Genomic DNA, 20,746 nt, shown 5'->3' with positions numbered 1-20,746 from the left:
TGGACTAATTTGAACATTAGTCTATTGATTATTATTTATAACATGTAAACTGAGAACAACCAAAATAATTTTAGTTAACCCTATTGAACTGAAGTTAATAATTCAGAGTGTTTCTTGATAGCAGCATAGAAAAATGAGTTCTTGAATACAAAATACACAGGTTTTACTTTTCTATTGCAGATTAAGTTCTGAATACTTTAAGTTGGTTGAACACCTGTTTAGGTTTAGCCATAAAACAATTTTGTGAATCTATAAAGCTTGTATCTGAACTAAGGTTTTGACGTAATGCCTATAAATGTTGGCAAAATTTTCCATCACATTTATCCATATAAAAAGTAAATGACTTCACAAAGGAACTCCTGCATGATCATGTTGTCTATGAATAAAGAAAGTTTAACTTTCCCTTTCCAATCTGGATAGCTTTTTCTTGCCTAATTGCCCTAGCTAGAACCTCCAGTATAATGTTGAATAGAGGTAGAAAGAGCAAAGATAATTGTCTTGTTCCTGAACTTAGGGGAAAAGTAAAAATTAAGTATTAAGTTAGCTATAGTTTCAAAGTTTTTATCAGGTTGAAGTTCCTTTCTATTCCTGTTTTAGAGTAGATGTTGGATTTTGTCAAATTCTTTCTTTATATCTATTGAGATAAATATTTTTTCTTCTTTTTGTTTGTATGAATTTCTTTGATTTTCACGTTTCAAGTATTACACCATCTCACATTCTTGGGATAAACTCCTTGGTTGTGATGCACTATTATTTTTTTATATTGTTGGATGTGGTTGGCTAAGTTTTTTTTTTCCATAATTTTTATCTATATCTTTGTTTCTTGTATTTTTATCTCATTTTATTATAAAGGTAATGCTATTCTGTGGATAGTTACTTCCTGTTCAACAAGAAAGATTTTTGTTCAATTGGTAATATTTCTTAAATATTGGTAGAATTCACTTGTGAGGCATCTGGGTCTGTTTGTTTTTATTTTTTTCTTTTTGGCAAAGATTTTTAAACTATAAACTCAAGTTTTTGAATTGATGTAGACTCTTTAGTTTATCTGTTTCTTTTTGAGTTTTAATGGGTTGTATCCTTCAAGGAAATGTCCATTTCACCTAAGTTGTTGAATTTATTGCTATTAAATTGTTCATAATATTTCCTTATTCAATACCTTTTTAATTTGTAGAATCTGTGGTGACTTTCTCTTTCCCATTCTTGACAGTGGTGTTTTATGTCTTTTCTCTTTGTTCCTAATCATTCTGGCTAGAGGTTTATCAATTTTATTAATTTTCTCAAGGATCAGCTTTTGGCTTTATTTATTTTTTTTTTTTTCTATTTTTCTGCTTTCTATTTAATTGGCTTATGCTCTAATCTTTATTATTTCTTCCCTTCTGCTTGTTTTAGGCTTAGTTTGCACCATTTAAAAAAATTTTAAATGTTCTTAATATGGAAGCTAAAATCATTGATTTGAGAACTGTTATTTTTCTACAGGCATTTTGTGCTATAGATTTCCCTAAGTACTGTTTTAGCAACATTCCAAAAATTTTCATACACAATCTTCATTTTCATTCAATTAAAAATACTTTCTAATTTCCCTTTTGTTTTTTCTTTGATCTATAGGTTATTTAAAAGTGTGTGGGTTACTTTTCTAAACTGGCATTTTTCTAGAGATGTTTATATTTTTTATTTATAATTTAATTCCATTTTGATCTGAGGATATTTATGACTTCATTTCTTTAAATTTATGTGTATGTGTTATTTGGCCCACAGTATGGTCTGTTTTGATAAATGCTTCATATGCACTTGATAAGAATGTGTGTTCTCCTGCTGTTGGTTGGAGTGGTCTATATTGTCAGCTTTTGGTCCAGTAGGCTAATTGTGTTTTTTGATTTTTTTATGTTCTTACTGATTTTCTGTCTACTTGTTATATTAATGATTGAGTGAGGGCAAATGAAATCTCCCACTGTAATTGTGGATTAGTCTATTTCTTTTTGTAGTTGTCAATATTTTTCTTCATGTATTTTGAAAATCTGTTAATAGGTGAATAAACAGTTATGGTTATTATATCCCTTGATGACTTGACCACTTTATCATTATAAAATGATCTTTATTATCCCTGGTAGTATTCTTTGTTGTGTTATCTATTCTACCTGATATTAATATAGCCATTCCAGCATTACTTTGATTAGTGTTTACATGGTATATCTTTTTTTTCATTCTTTAATGTTTTAGTCTTTATTTTTGAATTACATTTTTTGTAATCACCATATAGTTAGGTCGTGCTTTTTTATCTTGTTAATCTCTACCTTTTAATAGACTATATTTAATGTGACTTTTGATAATGTTAGGCTTAAATCTGTCATCTTGCAGTTTGTTTTCTCTTTGTTCCACATATTCTTTATTCTCCTTTTCATTTTATCTGCCTTCTTTTGGATGAATTGAAACATTTTCTTAAGATTCCTTTTTATCCCTTTTGTTGTCTTACTACCTATAACTTTTTGTTTTGTTATGTTATCTTTAATTTACCATAGTATATCTTCAGGTGCTATTATAATGCTTAGCTTTTAACATGAGACTCTTATAATGGTACAGTCTTCTGGTCTGTGTGCTATTATTGAAATATATTTTACTTTTGCATATGTTTGTAAAGTCCACCCTACCTTGTTAATATTTTTGTGTTTGTTTAGTCAGTTATTTTTAAAATTACAATAGAACATCTCATATATTCATCTATGTAGCTATCTTTTCTAGCATTTTGTATTCCATCTGGTATCATTTTACTTTTGCCTGAATGATTTACTTTGTTTCTTGTAAGTCTGTAGGTAATAAATTCTTTGAGTTTTGGCATGCTTGAAAAAGTTTTTATTTCACCTTTGTTTTTGAATTATATCTTTATTGGGTATAGAATTCTATTTTGGCATTTTTTTCATCTTCAGATCTTTAAAGATGTTGTTCTAGTATCATGTCATGGAGAAATCTGCTCTAATCTTTATCTTTGTGCTCTGTGTATTTTATTTTCTTTTGGTAGCTTTTAGGATTTTCTTTTTATCATTGGTTTTAAGCAATTTGATCATGATGTATATTTGCTGTAGTTTTTTTTTTTTCCTTGTGTTTGTGGTTTTGGAGCCACTTGTATCTGAGACCTTATAGTTTTCATCAAATTTGGAAAACTTTTGTCCATTATTTCTTCACATATATTTTCTGTCTCCCCATCTCTGTTCTCTCTGTTAGAGACTCCTGTTACATATATACTGGGTTGCTTGTAGTTGTCTCACAGCCAATTGATATTTCTCATTATTCCCCCCATCTTATTTTCTCTTTCTCTTTTTTTTAAACATTTATTTATTTTAGAAAAAGAGAGAGTGTATGAGTGCAGGGGGAGGGGCAATGGGAGAGGGAGGGAGAGAGAGAGAATCTTAAGCAGACTCCTTGCAGAGTGTGGCGCTGGAGGTGGAGCTTGATCCCAGGATCCTGAGATCATGACCTGAGTCAAAATCAAGAGTCAGACGTTTAGCCAACTGAGCCACCCAGGCATCCCTCTTTCTGTTTCATTTTGATTAATGTCTATGGCTGTATTTACAGGTTTACTAATCTTCCTTTCTACAATGTCTAATCTGCCTTTAATCCCATGCAACATAGTTTTCATTTTAGACATTGCACATTATGCCTGAATAATTGTGATTTGGGTCTTTTCTTAAAAGGTATCTACTTAGGGCGCCTGGGTGGCTCAGTCGTTAAGCGTCTGCCTTCGGCTCAGGTCATGATCCCAGGGTCCTGGGATCGAGTCCCACATCGGGCTTCCTGCTCGGCAGGAAGCCTGCTTCTCCCTCTCCCACTCCCCCTGCTTGTGTTCCTGCTCTCGCTATCTCTCTCTCTGTCAAAGAAATAAATAAAATCTTTAAAAAAAAAAAAAAAAAAAAAAGGTATCTACTTAACACTTTAACCTAAGGTTAGAGTCTTAGTGGACTTCATCATCTTTTTTCATTTGTTCTGAGAGTTGTATGAGTTTATTCATTCCCAGATTTTTTTATTTCGCTATAATCTTCCACTTATTTATGTTGTAAAAAATATACATAATCTTTACCTATATACCTACATGCAGTCCCTTTGTCCATATGCCATGTAGCATTTTTTTCCAAAGTTAAAAAATATTTTTTTAAGAGTAAATGTAATGTATGGTAATTTTATAAAATGTAAGCAATACCATATTGAACCATATGGTTTTGGATTAAGTGAATTTAAATACAATTTTGCTTTGAAGTTTTATAGTTTGCTTGAAGATATACTGAAGTATCAGAAAAGATGTTCAAAATAATTCTCATAGTTATATATTCTTATATAGCCTATTTAATTGATTCTATGCAGCTAGAATTATAGTAGGGTTTTATATTTACCAAGCCTCAAAATACTCAAAATAAACATTTGTAGGGGTTTCTCTTACATGAGTAGAAGTCTGAATGCTTTTGCTTTATCATACATCATATTCAGAAAAAAGAAGATGAGATGAGCTACTCCCCATTACACATGCCTATAGCAGTCAGTCTAGTGAAGTTTAAAAGGAGCTCTCTTCACCCACTTTTATAACAAGAGTAGGGAAACAAACTCTCCTTCAAATTTTCTTTCTTTATGGGAAACAAAACAGAGTGCTAAGAGATTTGTAAACTCCCTGATTATTTACAAGCCCTCACTTATCCTATGCAGACAGAATAAGAGGATACTTACTGCTAGAACTGTGGAGAGTTAGCTACAAGTCTCATTCAAAAGTAAATTTTTCTGTAATTGGGAAGTAGATTTTCTTAAATTGCCTCTTCATGCATTAGGAATAGTTCTGTGGTATTTTATAGCCAATTAAAATTGATTAGATCCATTGAGTTGTCTCTTTAGAGTACTTTAATTATGAAAACCAGTTTGAAATGAGTCCAGATTTGAGACAGATGGTTAAATTTATGTTTAAATAAATCCAAATTTTAAAAAAATGAATAAAACTTTTTAAAGGCTCTTTTAGTTGATTTTCTCATTTTTAGTTCAACAAGAATGGCACCTGGCCTTTCTGTTCAATAATCTCTAAATCTTGGAGACTTTTAAAAATTAGAATCTTGTGTGCATGGTATATGGAGGTCCTCTAGACAAACAGTCTGAACTTCAAATTTACCTCTCAGTTCAGCCTAAGGAAAGAAATCCATTTTGGATACAGGACTTGCTAAGGACCAAAGCCAAGTTCAAGCTGTTTGTTGATCATCACTTCTATTGATGTGGCTTGAAAGTGAGAAGTTTTCTTTTTTTTTTTTGGACCTACTTATTAATACATGATGTATCAGCAGCTAACTTATGGCGTGAATGTTTTTTACTGCCTGGAGCTTAATATGATAGGAACTTTACAAGGTCATAAAGAGTAATGACATTCTTCATTGTTAATCTGATTTGCATTGGGTTAAAGTTGCAGAAATTGGAGTGACGGTTATAATATTCTCATTAGATGCTGAAATATTATGTGGGATGGGATATGCTACATGATTCATTTATTTTCTGCAGAGAACTTCCTAAAATTAAAATAAAATTAAAGCACAATAATTTGATTTGTCCCTATTTTTCTTAGTTTTATTGAATAAACAAACCTAAGTTTCACATACAAAGAGATTAAGAGAAATGATATCCTTTTGCTGATTTTCCTCTATATTTTATAGGTGAGCTCCTTAACAATATTAGTTTTGGACTTGATTACTAGAAAGATGATATAAACAGATGCAGAAAGTAAAATTGTAATCTTTCTATAAGTTTTAACTTTGTAAAATTTTTATTTAAGCTTAAATTTATTTTTTAATAGTAAGAACCATATCAATTTATGTATTTTCTTTTTCTGTGCCAGGCACTGTTACTTGCACTAGGAATATTGTAGATAACAAACCATACAAAAATTCCTGCCTCTATCAGGCTTACATTTTAGAGAAGAGAGCTAATTAATACAACAAGTAAGTGAAACGTATAATATATTAGATGGTGATAAGTACCATGGAGAAAAATGAAACACGGTAGGTGGATAGGATGTTGGGAGGATGATCAAGTCAGGCTTCATGGAGAAAGAGACATACCAATGAAGAGTGAAGGAAGCGAGGAGGGGACGAGTACTCCAGGTAGAGGGAATAGCCAAAGCAAAGTCACTGAGATGGGATCATGTCTGGCATATTTGAGGAGTGGTACAAACACTTGTGTGGCTGGAACTGGGGGACTAATAAAGGAAAGACACGGAGGTATGGGATGAAATCAGGGAGAGCGATGGTGAGTAAGGGAGGCCCAGATTTTGTAGGGTTTTGGTCGTTCTTTTAAAACACTTTGGCTTTTACTCTTATAAAATGGGACACCATTGTAGGTTTTGAGCAGAAGAGTGACATGAACTAACTTACATTTTAATAGGATAATTCTGGCAGCCTTGTTGAGACTATGAGGCGTGGAAGGAGGATGGAAGTAAGATTACTTCCAGGCTATTGAAGTAATACAGGCTATTGAAGTAATACAGGCAAGGGCTCATGCTTGCCTGGACCTGGGGTGGTAGTAACAGAGGTGGTGAGAAGTGGTCAGTTTCTGGATATACAGTTGATTCTTGTTATTTACGGTAGTTATGTTCTGTGAAATCACTCTGAACACTAAATTAGTATTAGCTGAGTACTGAATCATTGCCCCTATTGGACATAACACAGGGCATTAGGTTCCTATAAGCACATTTTTTTTTAAGATTTTATTTATTTGTTTGAGAGAGAGTGAGCATGAGGAAGATGAGGGGCAAAGGGAGAAGGAGACTCCCTACTGAGCAGGGAGCCCCATGCGGGGCTCGATCCCAGGACTGGGATATCATGACCTGAGCCAAAGGCAGACGCTTAACCGACTAAGCCACCCAGGAGCCCCAGGTCACAACATTTTTGATGACTGATCCAATACATCATCCTGTTTTATGTATCTGTTTAAATACACCTTCTTTAGTATTTATTGTCGTTGATTCATTAACATTGAACTCAAAGCCAACAGTGTTACAACTCATGACTAAACAAAGCTATCTGACACATATTTTCTCTATAAAACAAGTGATAGCCTTCTCGATCATAAGAGTAGTAGACAGCGCTTGAGCACTACGTTTAGCCATTTTAGACAGCAAAATCATCAATTAAAAGCACAAAAATGCAATCAATGTGGAACTAAATAGACTGCAAAATGGACAGCTTACAGCACGGGAGCTGAAACAAAAAGGCAGAAGGAGCCTTGTTGGACCTCACTTGGGAACGTGTGTATCAAACGACCCCTTTGCTGCTCTGCACATGCCCGTATCTGCGATGGGCCTGGAAAGTGCTGTGTGTACTGATTGTGGGGTTACAAATAATTTTAGGGGGTAGGCGAATTCAGAAATATGGAATTCCTGAATGTACATATTGAAAATAGAGCCTAAAGGACTTGCTGATGAATGGGATGTAGTATGTGTGAGAGAAAGAAGTCAAGGATGATTTCAAGATTTTTGGCCTGAACAACTGGAAGGATGGTATTATTTTTAACTGAGATGGAGAAAAACGTAGGAGTAGCAGATTTGGAGGTGAAGATCAGGAGTTTGGTTTTTAGATTCTTAATGGATATCTAAGTGGGGCCATCAAGTTTGTACTTGAATCTCTAGCTTTGGAGAGTTCGTGGGAGAGGTCTGGAGTAAAAATACAAACTTGAATATTAGTTGGTATTTAAAGCCATGCTGTTTGATGACATTACCAAAGGTGTTAATTAAGATAGGAAAGAGAAGAGTCTTAAGACAAAGCCCAACATTAAGAAGTCAGGGAAATGAGGAAGAAATTGTAAAGAACACCAAGATAAAAGGAAAACCAAAAGAATGTGTTATCCTGGAAGTCAAATGGGGGAGGAAAGGATTTCAGGGAAGAACAAGAGATTAGTTAGGTTAAGTAGTGCTAAAACATAAGATGAGGGCCAAGACTGGACTTGCGTAAAATGTAGGTAATTGGTGACTTTGAAAAGAGCAGTTTCAATATTGCAGTAAAGGAAAAAGCTTAAATGGGATGGGTTCAAGAAAGAATGAGAGAAAAGAAACTGGAGATCACTGGTACAGACAAACCATTTCAGTAGTTCTGCAGTAAAGGAAAGAAGAGAGAGGGAGCTAACTGAAAGTAGTTAAGGGAGGATTTTTTTTTTTTAAAGATTAAGAGCAACTACAGCTTTCTTTGCTGATGAAAATGCTCTAGGAGAAAAGGAAAAGCTGATGAGGCAGCAGAATGAAGGAAGAATGGCTGTAGCAATGTCCTTGAGTAGGTAAAGAGGTGATGAATCTAGTCCCCAAGTGAATGGATTGGTTTTAGTGAGGAGCAGGGGCAGTTTATTTATAGTAATAGTCTTAAGAGAGAAGGACAAGTATACAGCTTTATTCAGATAAGAAGGTGGATATGCTGGTTAGAACTTGTTGAAGTTTTCTTGGGATTACTTTTCTTAATAGGGTTCCTGGGCTCCCTCTTCACAGTTACATGATTCTAAATTCAAAATCACAAGATATAAACCAGTAAGTGTACAGTGAAGAGTTTGTCTTCTACCCATTACCTAGTTTTTTTTCTCCCGAGGCAATGAAAACTTTGTTTCTTCTAGATATATTTTATATATATCCTGTAGCTTTTAAGCCACTTAATTAAAGGTATTCACCAACTTATTAGATAATCTTGTGTCTTATAATACATTATTCAGAGTTTGAGGTCACTTACTGGTTGGTTATTCATGCTAAATAAATGGTGATCTCTATACTTATTCCTCTATAATTATATCCTAACATTATTATGACTGTTTTGTGAGCCTTTGTTTTAATTTTCTTGTCAGGCATCTTTTAAGAAAAGATTATCTGTCCCTCACAGAACATACTTTAAAAATTTAAAGGGTTATAGCCCCTCATTTGCTGGAAACATTGTTATTCCACATACTTGACTAGTCTTATAAAATAAAATGATAATTTTTTTTTTCATTCTTGCTAGCTTTATGTATTAATATTGCTCATAGTGGACTACCTGCTTTGAAACATACATATTGAAACCAAGTTTTCTTTTTTATTTTGGGAAGTAAGTATTTTGATATTTAAAGAAAAATCATTGAGACATTTCATCTGTGGACTAAATAACTCCAATTTTTTAGATTTAATGAATATTCAGATACTTTTGAATTCTGATCAGATTTCTGCAGCTTTCAATTTTTAACCTTTATTTTGACATTATTTGACATTATTTCAGACTTACTGAAGTGTTGAAAAAATAATACAAAGAATACCCATATACCCTTCACTTATATTAATATTTTGCCACATTTGCTTTATCTTTTCTTTCTCTGTATCTGAGAGAAACTGAAAGTGGCTCCTCTGTCCTTTTGATGTGTTCCTGTCATCCACTGAGCACTTATTTTCTGGCTCATCTTACACTTTTCATGCTCTAGATCCTGCTCCATTTCTCTGAGGAACTGTAGTTCCTTATAATGGTTTTCCAATTAGTATTTAGAAACCATTATTTGGGCACTGGGTGTGCTCACTGCTACTGGGGTGTTTTTGTTCTAAGTCCTCTCTATGGACAGAGCTAAGAAATAAGCAAATGTATATACATACATGCACACAAGTATATCTGTGCCTTATTTCTAAATCTGTTTATCTGTATTAAAACTTAAGAGTTTGTATTGGTACTTCTGGTTCTAGTCCAATGCCATTGTTCATTCTGTATTTTCCTGTTCATGTATTTGCAACTTCTTTCTCTGACAGTGAGAAATCTGGCTTCTGTTATTTACAATCTATTTACTTACTTGCTCAATCCTAAAATAACAGAAAATAATTTCAGAATTACTAACTCATGCCTCTGAAGAAAGAAACTACGATTCATTATTTCTTTAGAGCTCTTTTGTCTTTAGTCTTTCATTGTAATCAAATATTGTTTTCCAACGTTACTTAGATTAATTCTTTTCCTCCCCATTCCTTTCAGTATGATTATGTTATTCACTGGAAATATAGGTTGGTTCACTTGTTTCTGTTGTCCCATTTTAAGTTGTTTTTTCCTCTCTTATTCTTATTGATTTTATCTGTTTCATTAATGGTTAAAAATTAATGGTTCCAAAACTATATACTTAGATAACTATATCTTCTTTAGTTATTTCTCTTTCTTTCTTATACAGAAACTATCGTACTATGATACTCCTTTTCACTTTGCTTTTCTACTTCATATTGTATCCTAAAAATCACAATACTTCAGTTTCTAGACTTATTTCTCATTCTTTTTAACTGTTGAATCGCATTTCATTGTAAGTTCATTCAAGTACTTTCTATATGGACATACAGTTTTTTTTTAATTTTTCCAGTTATATACACTACTACTACGATGAATAACCTGAGTGGGTTTTTTTTTTTTTAATCATTAGAGGAGTATCTTAAGTGTAAATTCCTAGAAGTGTGTGATTGCATGTGTAAAAGATAAATGTGTGTGTAGTTTATACCTTCTATAAAGATTGTACCAATTTGCATTCCTATCAGAAATGTATAAGCGTGGGGCGCCTGGGTGGCTCAGTCGTTAAGCGTCTGCCTTCAGCTCAGGTCATGATCCCAGGGTCCTGGGATCGAGCCCCACATCGGGCTCCCTGCTTTGCGGGAAGCCTGCTTCTCCCTCTCCCACTCCCCCAGCTTGTGTTCCCTCTCTCGCTATGTCTCTCTCTGTTGAAAAAATAAATAAAATCTAAAAAAAAAAAAGAAATGTATAAGCGTATCTGTTTCTTCACACAGTTGCCAAAACAGAGTGTTTGCCAATTTGCTAGGTAAAAAATAACGTCTCATAATTTTACTTGGCATTTCTTTTATTATGAGTGAGAGAGTGATGTTGACCATTTTTATATGTTTAAAGTCATTTTAAAGTATTTTTTTTTGTGTATGGATTGTCTTTTGCCCATTTTTTCTTTCTAGTTTTTGGTCTTTTTTTTTCCCCTTAAATTTTAAGAATTTTTAAGTGCATTACAGTGAATATACCTTTATCTGTTATTCATGGTACATATATTTTCTATTAGTTTGTTGGTTGTCATTTGACTTTGTTTAATGTGTTTCTCCCCACTGACGAATGATGATACTCTAGCTACCGATATTATTATGAGAAATAAACTGCTCTTTGTCTCTGTCCCAGGAGACTTGTGTCTTCTGCCCACCTCCATGAAGTTGAGGCAGGCTAGATTGTTAGCTTGCACGTAGAGTAAAATCTTGTACCCTTCATGCTCTTGACAAAGATTGATGTGTCCTTTTATCTATTTTTTAAAGATTTTATTTATTTATTTAACAGAGAGAGAGAGAGAGATCACAAGTAGGCAGAGCGGCAGGCAGAGGGAGGGGGAGAAGCAGGCTCCCCTCTGAGCAGGGAGCCAATGCGGGGCCTGATCCCAGTACCCTGGGATCATGACCGGAGCCGAAGGCAGACGCTTAACCGACTAAACCACCTAGGCACTCCTTATTTATCTATTTTTGTTTTCATTTTTTTTCCTGCAGGATTTGTTTCCTCTCTTGCTTCTTTTTTCCTTCAGAGTTTCCAAAGTTCCTTCATTTTAACCATTTCTGCCCCTGGCGTGTTACCTTTCTAAGACTGTTTCCCTTGCCTTCACACGCACTTTTAGTTCCCTTTCTTGTAGTCAGTGCTGTGATCTACCATTATGCTTTTCCAGTATTGTTCACGTGTGGAATGAACCTTCTTCTGATGATGATGGTTTTAGATCGGTCTTAAGTACACTGCTAGCTTTTCTCTTTTTCTTTCTCTCTTTTTCTTCTTGTTTTTTTTTTTTTTTTTTCAGAACAGCCCTTGTTGTCCATGGAGGCTTGCAGTGGGAGGGTGAGAGATTTTACAGAGATTTGGTGCTTATTTTTCTATTCATAGACAATTTAAACTTTGGACATTCTCTCCCTGTTATGCTGAGGATGTGGGCTTATTTATTTTTCTTTTTGCTTTTTATTAAATTTTCACATGCTATGTGGGAAACTCAGAATTATGCTGTTGTTTCATCACAGCTACCCAGAACCCTCTCCTTCACAGCTTTGTTACATTATAGAATATAGATTTGAGCATGGTATACCATTCAATTTATAGGTTATTAAAAGATTGTTGGTCAGTTGAATCTAGCAATCACTATATGCAAGGAAATGATAACTGCACAGAGTTAGACAGCTTACTCTTTAAAGGTATTTTGCTCAATTTTTAAATAAAATGTCACTGTTTTAGTTCCTTGAACAGTTTAGAACCCATAACACATCCAGTAAATATTTCTTGATTGATATATCAATTTTTTCATATGCCACGAAATTTATTAAAAATAGCACAGTATGGATATACCTAGTGTAGTTTTTAATGCTTTATAGGAGCATATGATCAAAAGGTTTTTTCCAGCTCTCCAAATTCTGTGTCTTCCTTAGCCTTTGCTGTTGCATTTTGACAGTTTTTTGCCATTCAGTCTCCATCCACAAACCAGTGAGTTGATAAGGGCAGATAATTTAACTCCCAGGATTGGAAATTAGAAGCTAAAATATAGGTTATAAGACTTGCTTGTGTTGCACATGTAATCAAAGGAGAAGCTGAGAAAAAACCGACTTCTTAACTCTGCTTTTGTCTGAATAGCACTGAATAAATGGGTAGCTCATTCATTGTTCCCACGTCATACTTGAATTTTAACTTTCATGTGAAAAATCATATGTGGACATTTGGCCCAAGTAACTCATAAATTAGGATGAATTCTTGTTCATTTTCTTCTTGCTCAGAGTAATAAGTAGAAATTATATAGTTGAGGAGGAATGTTTTGAAAGGAAAGAAAAATGTAAGATGGTAGAATGTTTAGTTACCCAAATGTAAGCAGAGTCTTCTTGCAGGCATTTTACTTTTTGAAAATAATCACTTCTCATTTACTATCAGGAGGCTTTCTACCATAATATTTAACAAATGGTAAACACTTCCGAAGTTTATAATAAAAAATACTTGACTTTCTAGACTAGCTTAATGAGTAGTCTTGCCTGTCTCTTGTAAATGTCAAACTTACATAATTGAGTTTTGCTAGCTTCATAATATTGTTTATGGCATGACATGTTGTATATACACTCTGTTATTACAAACATTAAACAGATTTGTTAACAAGTGGTGGCAAAAGAACTATAATTCAATCTCTTTGTGAAATTCATTATGTGGAGGAGGAAAAATTGGACGTTTTCCTCCCTGTTAATTGACACATAGGACAACTTCATGCCCTGCTTTGATGCCTCTCATCATTAAAAAAAAGTCATATGGCAACAGAGGTATAATTCTGTGTCTGTCAATAAAAATTTACTTGCTCTGCATACTTCACATTAATTTTAAGCTCAAATATCGTTATTTAAAAGTTAAGAAAGGGTAATAGTGATTTGAAATACTCTGCACCAAGAAGCTATGTGGCAAGAATCGTGTTAGGTAGTTTTTTGCAACATATTTTAGGAAGTGAATGGAATTGAAAAAAAATTTATTTGTAACTGGTTTTCACAGAGTATTACTATTTCTTGAATTTACTTATATAGTTTTTATGGGACCTAAATAATTATTTTAAAGCAAATCAGGAAAAAATATAATACAATCCCTTTCCAAATCATGGCAAGTGAGCATGTTTTTGAAACTTTTTGTTCATTTTTACAGAGGAAGGAGGGTGGGAGGGAAATATAGATAGGTTGATCAGTCATGTGCATATACAAGTACACCTTATAACCCAGTGCATAAATGTGTGTGAGCTATAGAGTCCAAAAGCAAACAAACCAAAAACCTACTAAGACATAAACCCAAATTCAATTTTAAACCCAAAGCTCTTTTTAAAGACTTTATTATTGGTAGTAGTAGTATTTTAATGTAATGAATTCTGACTTGGATGTTTTCAAAGGCATTTAATTTTTTCTAAATTGTGTTAATGACCACTGATAAGCTGTTGATAATTAATTTTGGTTGTAATAGTCTTTTTCAGGTTGTCATATACTAGATATGATAAAGAAAAAAAGTGGAATTCTTAACTTTTCTAATGTTATTTTAAATTACAAAATCTTAGCTGAATGTTGCATTTTAGTGCATCATTTTTCACCAGCTAGAAAGACAGATGGATAGTGTGCAGTTTAAAAATTTGTGCAAATAGGAGGACAGATGGGTGGTTTAAATGTCTCCATGAAAATGTTTGTGTGGAGAGCTTGACTCCTGAAGTTACACTAAAAATTCCAAGTAATTAATTAGGAATAATAGAGTTCATATAAAAAGTAATATTTTTTAAAAAGTGACATAAAATATGGAATTAATTGAATTTACTACATAATTATAATTTTGAATTTATAATAAAAATTAACAAATTAGAACACAGTACTTAAATATTCTTGCCTGGTAAATGCTTGCCTTATTTTCTTCTTATCAACATGTAGACTCTAGAAAACTTCTTTATTACTTGGGATCAATTTGTCTGTGTAATTGTATATGACTTTTTGAACTCTTGTCAGAATTTGCCAAATTTTACTAACATATCCTTAAACTAGCTTAAAAATGATGAATGAGGGACGCCTGGGTGGCTCAGTTGGTTAAGCGACTGCCTTCAGCTCAGGTCATGATCCTGGATCCCGGGATCGAGTCCCGCATCGGGCTCCCTGCTCGGCAGGGAGTCTGCTTCTCCCTCTGACCCTCCTCCCTCTCATGCTCTCTGTCTCTCATTCTCTCTCTCGCAAAAAAAAAAAAAAAAAAAAAAAAAATGATGAATGAAATTAAAAAAAGAACAACAACAACAAAAAAGGCCTGGAAAGGGCTGCTCTGGAGGCTTCTGAAGCAGGTGTTTGTGAACTTTTCTGTCTCATTCAGACATTAATGTGATTTGGCTCCCAACCAAAACATTGATTTCAGTTTGGTTGGGTATGCACTTTGGCTCTTGGGTATTAGTTTCATATAGGAGTATAGTCCTGACTTGTGTGGATAGGGAAAAAAAGGGGTTGTTATTTTAGAGGGAGGCTCTGAGGCTGGCCATAGATGTGTCAACTGCATTGACACTCGGGGACATATTTTGAAGGATGCCAAGTAGCAATATTTATCAATAAATAAATATAGTATTCTATGTAAAAAACTATTATAGTGATTGAACATGTAGGAGAATGTGTTCCTGAGAATCTTAAAAATCATTCATGATTAGTATTATTGAAGTGATTTGTAATTGTGAAGTTAAAAAGATTATCCCTAGTACCATACAGGATGAGTAAAAATTTCTCTAGGGATTTGTATTAACTGAGGCAAAAAAATTTATTGGTTTTTCAATGAAGATTTAAAAAAATTGAAAATCAGATATAATAGAATTTTTTAAAATCACAGGGCATCATTCATAGTAAGGATAGTAAGGATGCCTTTCGTGAGTTTATTTCAATTATATATATATTTAAAAATGGATATGATTATTGGCTCATGACGTAAAATATATTATCCTGTGAGCTGTAGTCAAAAAATGAGAAAATCTACTTCTGTAGTGGCTCATGTTATTTTTTTCTGATCCCTTCAGATCAGAACTGAATTAATATATTTACTCCCATCCTTCCAGTCTGGTATTAGAACCTGTTTCCAGACAGCAATGAGAAGGGTTAGAATAGATACTCTGGTGATTAAAATATTTTCTCCTTGAGAAGTTCCTTATGTTATAAAGCAAAATAGGTATCTAGGGCAGCAATTTGCAGATAACTTGGGTAATTAGTAATATCCCCATGTGCAGGAACTAGCTCATGGACTATGGCTAGAGAATTATGCTCTGTAAAATAATTACGTGCAGCTCCCTAGAAGTCAGTGGTGGTTCTAGCACTTGGAACCACTAGAATTTGTAGGTGGCAGAGATCTACCAGTGTGCTGGAAAGATTGCCCAGCTGGTGAGCTACATGTGGTTCCTATGCCTGAGAGTCGGACGGGAGATGAGAAAGGCAAGGGAACTGTTCTTATTCTGTTGCTCTGCCCGTGCATATCTGAGGGTCTGCAGTCTCCCCTTTCCACAAAAACACTGACTTTTTCTCCTTTTGGCCCTGGGCTGGGGACATCCTACAACAGGGAATGCTTTTCCAACTCCTACCTATAGGGAATACTCAGATGGGTGCCAAGCTGAAACAGGGTGGCAGCAGAGGAGAGCCTGTGGTGTCAAAAATTCTCAAAAAAGATCTATTTTGGGGGAAAGATTCATTTGGAGGATTCTCCTTGGAAAAAGGACAAAAATTAATAAATATTTTGAAAAGTTTAATCCCTAAATCTAAATAATTGACAAGAAATGTTTGTTCAGTTTGCACCAAAAATTGAAGACCTGCTTAAAAATTTTATTTATAGAGTCATTTATGTTGTCAATCTGTAAATATTTTCTGAGTGATTTTAGTAAAGGCACCCCCAAAAGTTTTAGTTCATAATATTATCAATATCTTCTAGACTTCTCCCATATCAAGTTTAAATTTCTCTGCTTGATTTTCAAATCATTCACAACCTAAATTGCCCTACCTCTATAGACATACTGCCTTCACTTCCTTAAAACTTATTCTCTTTGAGCTTATTTCTTTGCTTGCCTATGTAATTTTGCGTATTCTCTCCGTATTCCCCCTCACTATTCCAATTCACCAGACCAGGGGCTCTATGTTGAGGACTCGGTTTTGCTAGGTACTGAATTCCTAATGTTTAGCACAGTTCTGGTGGTGATCAGCTAATAAAATTCAGTGAATGAAAGGAAGAAAGGCAGAAAGGGAGGAATTATTGTCCGTTCTGCCTTTCTTATACCTGCCTGGACATGACCCATGTTTGGTTTTTCTACAAAGCCTCCTCTGACTCCCCTTGTCTTTATTGATACCGCAACTACAGACCTCAAAATTTAACATTATTTATAAACTTTCTTGTTTCTTTTGTTATACAGTCTATGTGCATTGTTGTTCCAATTTGGTGTGAGCTTCTTGAAAATGAGGATTATTTTTCTGTATAATTTTATAAAGTATTATACATTAACTTACATTCACCAAACATTTACTGTAATTTATGCTTCCTTCATAGCAGCCTGTGTGCACAGTACTGGCAAGTAAGTAGTACTTTGCATAGAGCTGAGCATATTATATTCAATAAAATTTTGTTGAGTATTCATAAAATGTGTGAGATATAAAATGGTGGTCGCTCAGTTTGCATATAGAGAAGATAAGGTTTCTATATCTCTTTGTTAACGTTCTTCAATGTTTTCTTCAGGGAAAGAAACCGAAAAGGCCAAGGAACGATATGACAAAGCGACAATGAAACTTCATATGTTGCATAATCAGTATGTATTGGCATTGAAAGGGGCACAACTTCATCAGAATCAGTATTATGACACCACACTTCCTTTGCTTCTGGACTCCTTACAAAAGATGCAAGAAGAAATGATAAAAGCACTGTAAGTTACATTTTCTTTTTGGCATTTTAATTTAATTTAATTAATGTTATTTTCTCTCCTAGGTAAGCTTTTGGATAGAGGTTGTCTATGTTTTGTGAACTTCATTATTGACCCAGCCCAATGTGTATTTCAGATCTGTTTTACCTTGGTCCTTCTTGATTTTCACTTCTGGTGTCCATTCAGCTTATTATCATCTCCTAAATCCTCCAGCTAGCCCTAAGAATGGTCCTTCTTTTTGTATGTTTTTATTCTACTCCCATTAGCTGGAAATTTAGGTAAAAAAAATTCACTAGTTGACAAGCGTTAAGAAGTGAATATCTATCTTTAGAGGGTTGTGTTTAAATATTGAGCAACTGAGAAGTCCAAAGGAAATAATTTTTTTAAGTTTTTAATTTTAATTCCAGTGTGGTATTAGTTTTAGGTATACAATGTAGTGACTCAGCAATTCTATACATTACTCTGTGCCCATTGTGATAAGTGTATTCTTGATCCCCTTTATCTGTTTCACCCGTCACCCTACCACCTCCTCTCAGGTAACCATCAGTTTGTTCTCTAAGAGTCTGTTTCTTAGGGGCGCCTGGGTGGCTCAGTTGGTTAAGCGACTGCCTTCGGCTCAGGTCATGATCCTGGAGTCCCTGGATCGAGTCCCGCATCGGGCTCCCTGCTCGGCAGGGAGTCTGCTTCTCCCTCTGACCCTCCCCCCTCTCATGTGTTCTCTCCCATTCTCTCTCTCTCAAATAAATAAATAAAATCTTTAAAAAAAAAAAAAAAAAAGAGTCTGTTTCTTAGTTTCTCTCTCTCTTTTTTCCTTTTGCTCATTTTATTTGTTGTTGTTTCTTAAATTCTACACATGGGTGAAATCATATGGTATTTGTCTTTCTCTGATTGACTTACTTCACTTAGCATTAGAGAGTTCTAGCTCCATCAAAGGAAATAATTTTTTGAAGGTTTATCTGCCAGCTTTTATTGTGTGAGGTTAAAATCAACAAATGTTTATTGAAGTTCTCCTGTATGTAAAACACACTGCCTGTGATTTGGCCACAATTTTTGCCTTCAAGGAGCTAACAATATACTTTGGGCAGTATGTCAAAAGCACACATGTTTACCATAGACATCAATACAAGACAACAGAAAAAGATAAGCCATGCTTTGGTAGACTTCATCTGCTTCATTAGCTGGTTTAGGTGATCTCCCATTTTCCCAGTAAAAAGATAAAAAAGTGTTTTTAGTTGACTTGAATATGTAAATTTCTAATGGTATTGATTAAATATCTACCTAAAATATTTAATGTATAAATTTATTTACATATACATTATTTTTTATTAATTTTTAAAGATTTATTTAGAGAGAGAGAGAGCATATGAGTACATGAGTGGGGAGGGGCAGGGGGGAGAGAGAGGAAGAGACAGAGAGAGAATCTCAAGTAGATTCCCTGCTAAGCCCCACACAGGGCTCCATCTCAGGACCCTGAGATCATGACCTGAGCTGAAATCAAGAGTCAGATTTTTAATGGACTGAGCCACCCAGGCACCCCATAGTTATGTCTACTTTAAATTAAATATTGTTGATTCAGAAATACTTCCTTTCCTATTCTCATTTCGTGAGTCATTATTTTTTCAAATTCTTCACATGAATCTTCAATAATGGCATCTTCATCATCACTAGATGTCTTTTTGAGACATAGTAGTTTCCTGTAGCATATTATCTTTAACAATAAATTATTTTAGATCTAGCATTTAAAATATTCAAGCTTGATGATTTCACTGAAATTGAATTCCATGTCACATTCATTTAACAACATTAGGAGAATTCGTTTTTTAAAATTCCATTTGTCCTAAAGGTGGATATTAATAATCATCTCCACATCATATTATAGTATTGCTTTATGAGAGTTATCTAGATGGGGTCATTTACATTAATATCATTCAGTACTTTCAGGGATATTCAGATATTCAGAACCCCAGGGATATTTACTAAATCTGTTTTAAATTTCTCTGCCTTCCCCTTTTCTTTAAATTTTGTCAGGTGATTCCTGTAATCATTTCAAATTAGCATTGCCTGAAGCAGTTTAAATCTTTTTTTTTTTTTTTTTAACCCAAACAGTATTTGGTTTTTGGGAGAATAGTAAACAAGAGAGATTTTGTAAGTAATAGTTTTTTATGAGTAATGATTTTGGAAAAGAAGAGCAAACTATGCCTTATATTTATTTGGGAAAAGGCAAGATAAGCCTATCTGTCCACACTCATTGTTGAGGCCGCTTTTGACCAATGGTATATTTTGACAGCATAGCATTCTTAAGTTGGAGATCAGGTCTTTGCTACAGCATAGTTTTTTCTTTTTGTATTCATTAGATAAATCTAATATGTTTTATGACATTTTTCCTGTTGACTGGAGGTCAGGAGAAGAGATCTAGATGTCACTGAAGGTATAGAACCAGTTGAACTCTATAATTAAGTATAGAGGAAAGAGCAGGGGCCCAGGAGCAAGAGAAAACCAAAAGGTAGGACATTTGAGGAAGTAACAGCCAGAGAGAAACATTAAAGAGACGGGAATTGATCCACAGTTCCATGTGCTGGAATTGAACATTTCTATGTTCAGTCTTTAGAAATAGAAAGTGATCAACCTGACCTTACATTTTGGAAATGTCAAATACATGTTGGAAAAGGTAATGTCTTATTCTAGATCATTTGCAACTATTATATTATATCAAATGTAACTTGTTAATCTGTGCCTTTGTATAATCCCTTTACTGTCCAGGTATATGAAATAAGGTGGTGCATAAAATCACCATCTATAGATACTGGTATTACATTTCTTACATTTATTGTTCTGAATCCTTTTTTGGCCTGTGTTTCCCTTGAAAACTTAAAAATGTTGTAAAATTTTATTTTTGTTTTCAGAAAAGGTATATTTGATGAATACAGCCAGATAACCAGTCTTGTTACAGAAGAAATAGTGAATGTCCATAAAGAGATTCAAATGTCGGTTGAACAGATAGACCCTAGCACAGAATATAATAATTTCATAGATGTTCACAGGTATGTATAATATTTTCATTCTTCTTTCAGTATTTGTGACAGTATTATTTTTTTCTACCATATAGTATTTAGCTAAATTAAAATAAGATATTGAAGAGCTTGTTAGGACATACAGTATTACTGATTAATTTATCTGCTTTTAATTATTTTTAAAGTTCTTTCTCAGTGATAACTATTTAATTTATATAATTATTTTTAAAAATTTTTCAGTTGTTACTGTATCATTGCTTAAACCTGTATTTAATCCATGAAGTTATATATTTTTTCAACATTTGTATAATGATAATACTATGACT

General features: G+C 33.8%; 1 protein-coding gene across 9 annotated transcripts in view; it reads left to right on the top strand.

Moving 5' to 3' along the window:
* FER (FER tyrosine kinase) overlaps positions 1 to 20,746 on the top strand; it is a 439,678-nt gene that overhangs the window by 74,233 nt on the left and 344,699 nt on the right. For all 9 annotated transcript variants that reach the window (XR_004299354.1, XR_004299353.1, XM_032403878.1 and 6 more), the window contains 2 exons: positions 17,229 to 17,412; positions 20,313 to 20,450. Coding sequence is in view for 7 of the 9 variants with exons in the window: in XM_032403878.1 (XP_032259769.1) it covers positions 17,229 to 17,412; positions 20,313 to 20,450 (322 nt within the window). In the remaining 2 variants the exon portion in view is untranslated. The remainder of the gene's footprint in view (positions 1 to 17,228; positions 17,413 to 20,312; positions 20,451 to 20,746) is intronic.

This window comes from Phoca vitulina, unplaced genomic scaffold, assembly GCF_004348235.1.
Source record: "Phoca vitulina isolate PV1807 unplaced genomic scaffold, GSC_HSeal_1.0 scaffold6, whole genome shotgun sequence".
NCBI classification, from domain to species: domain Eukaryota; kingdom Metazoa; phylum Chordata; class Mammalia; order Carnivora; family Phocidae; genus Phoca; species Phoca vitulina.
This window is presented reverse-complemented; position numbering and strand designations above follow the sequence as displayed.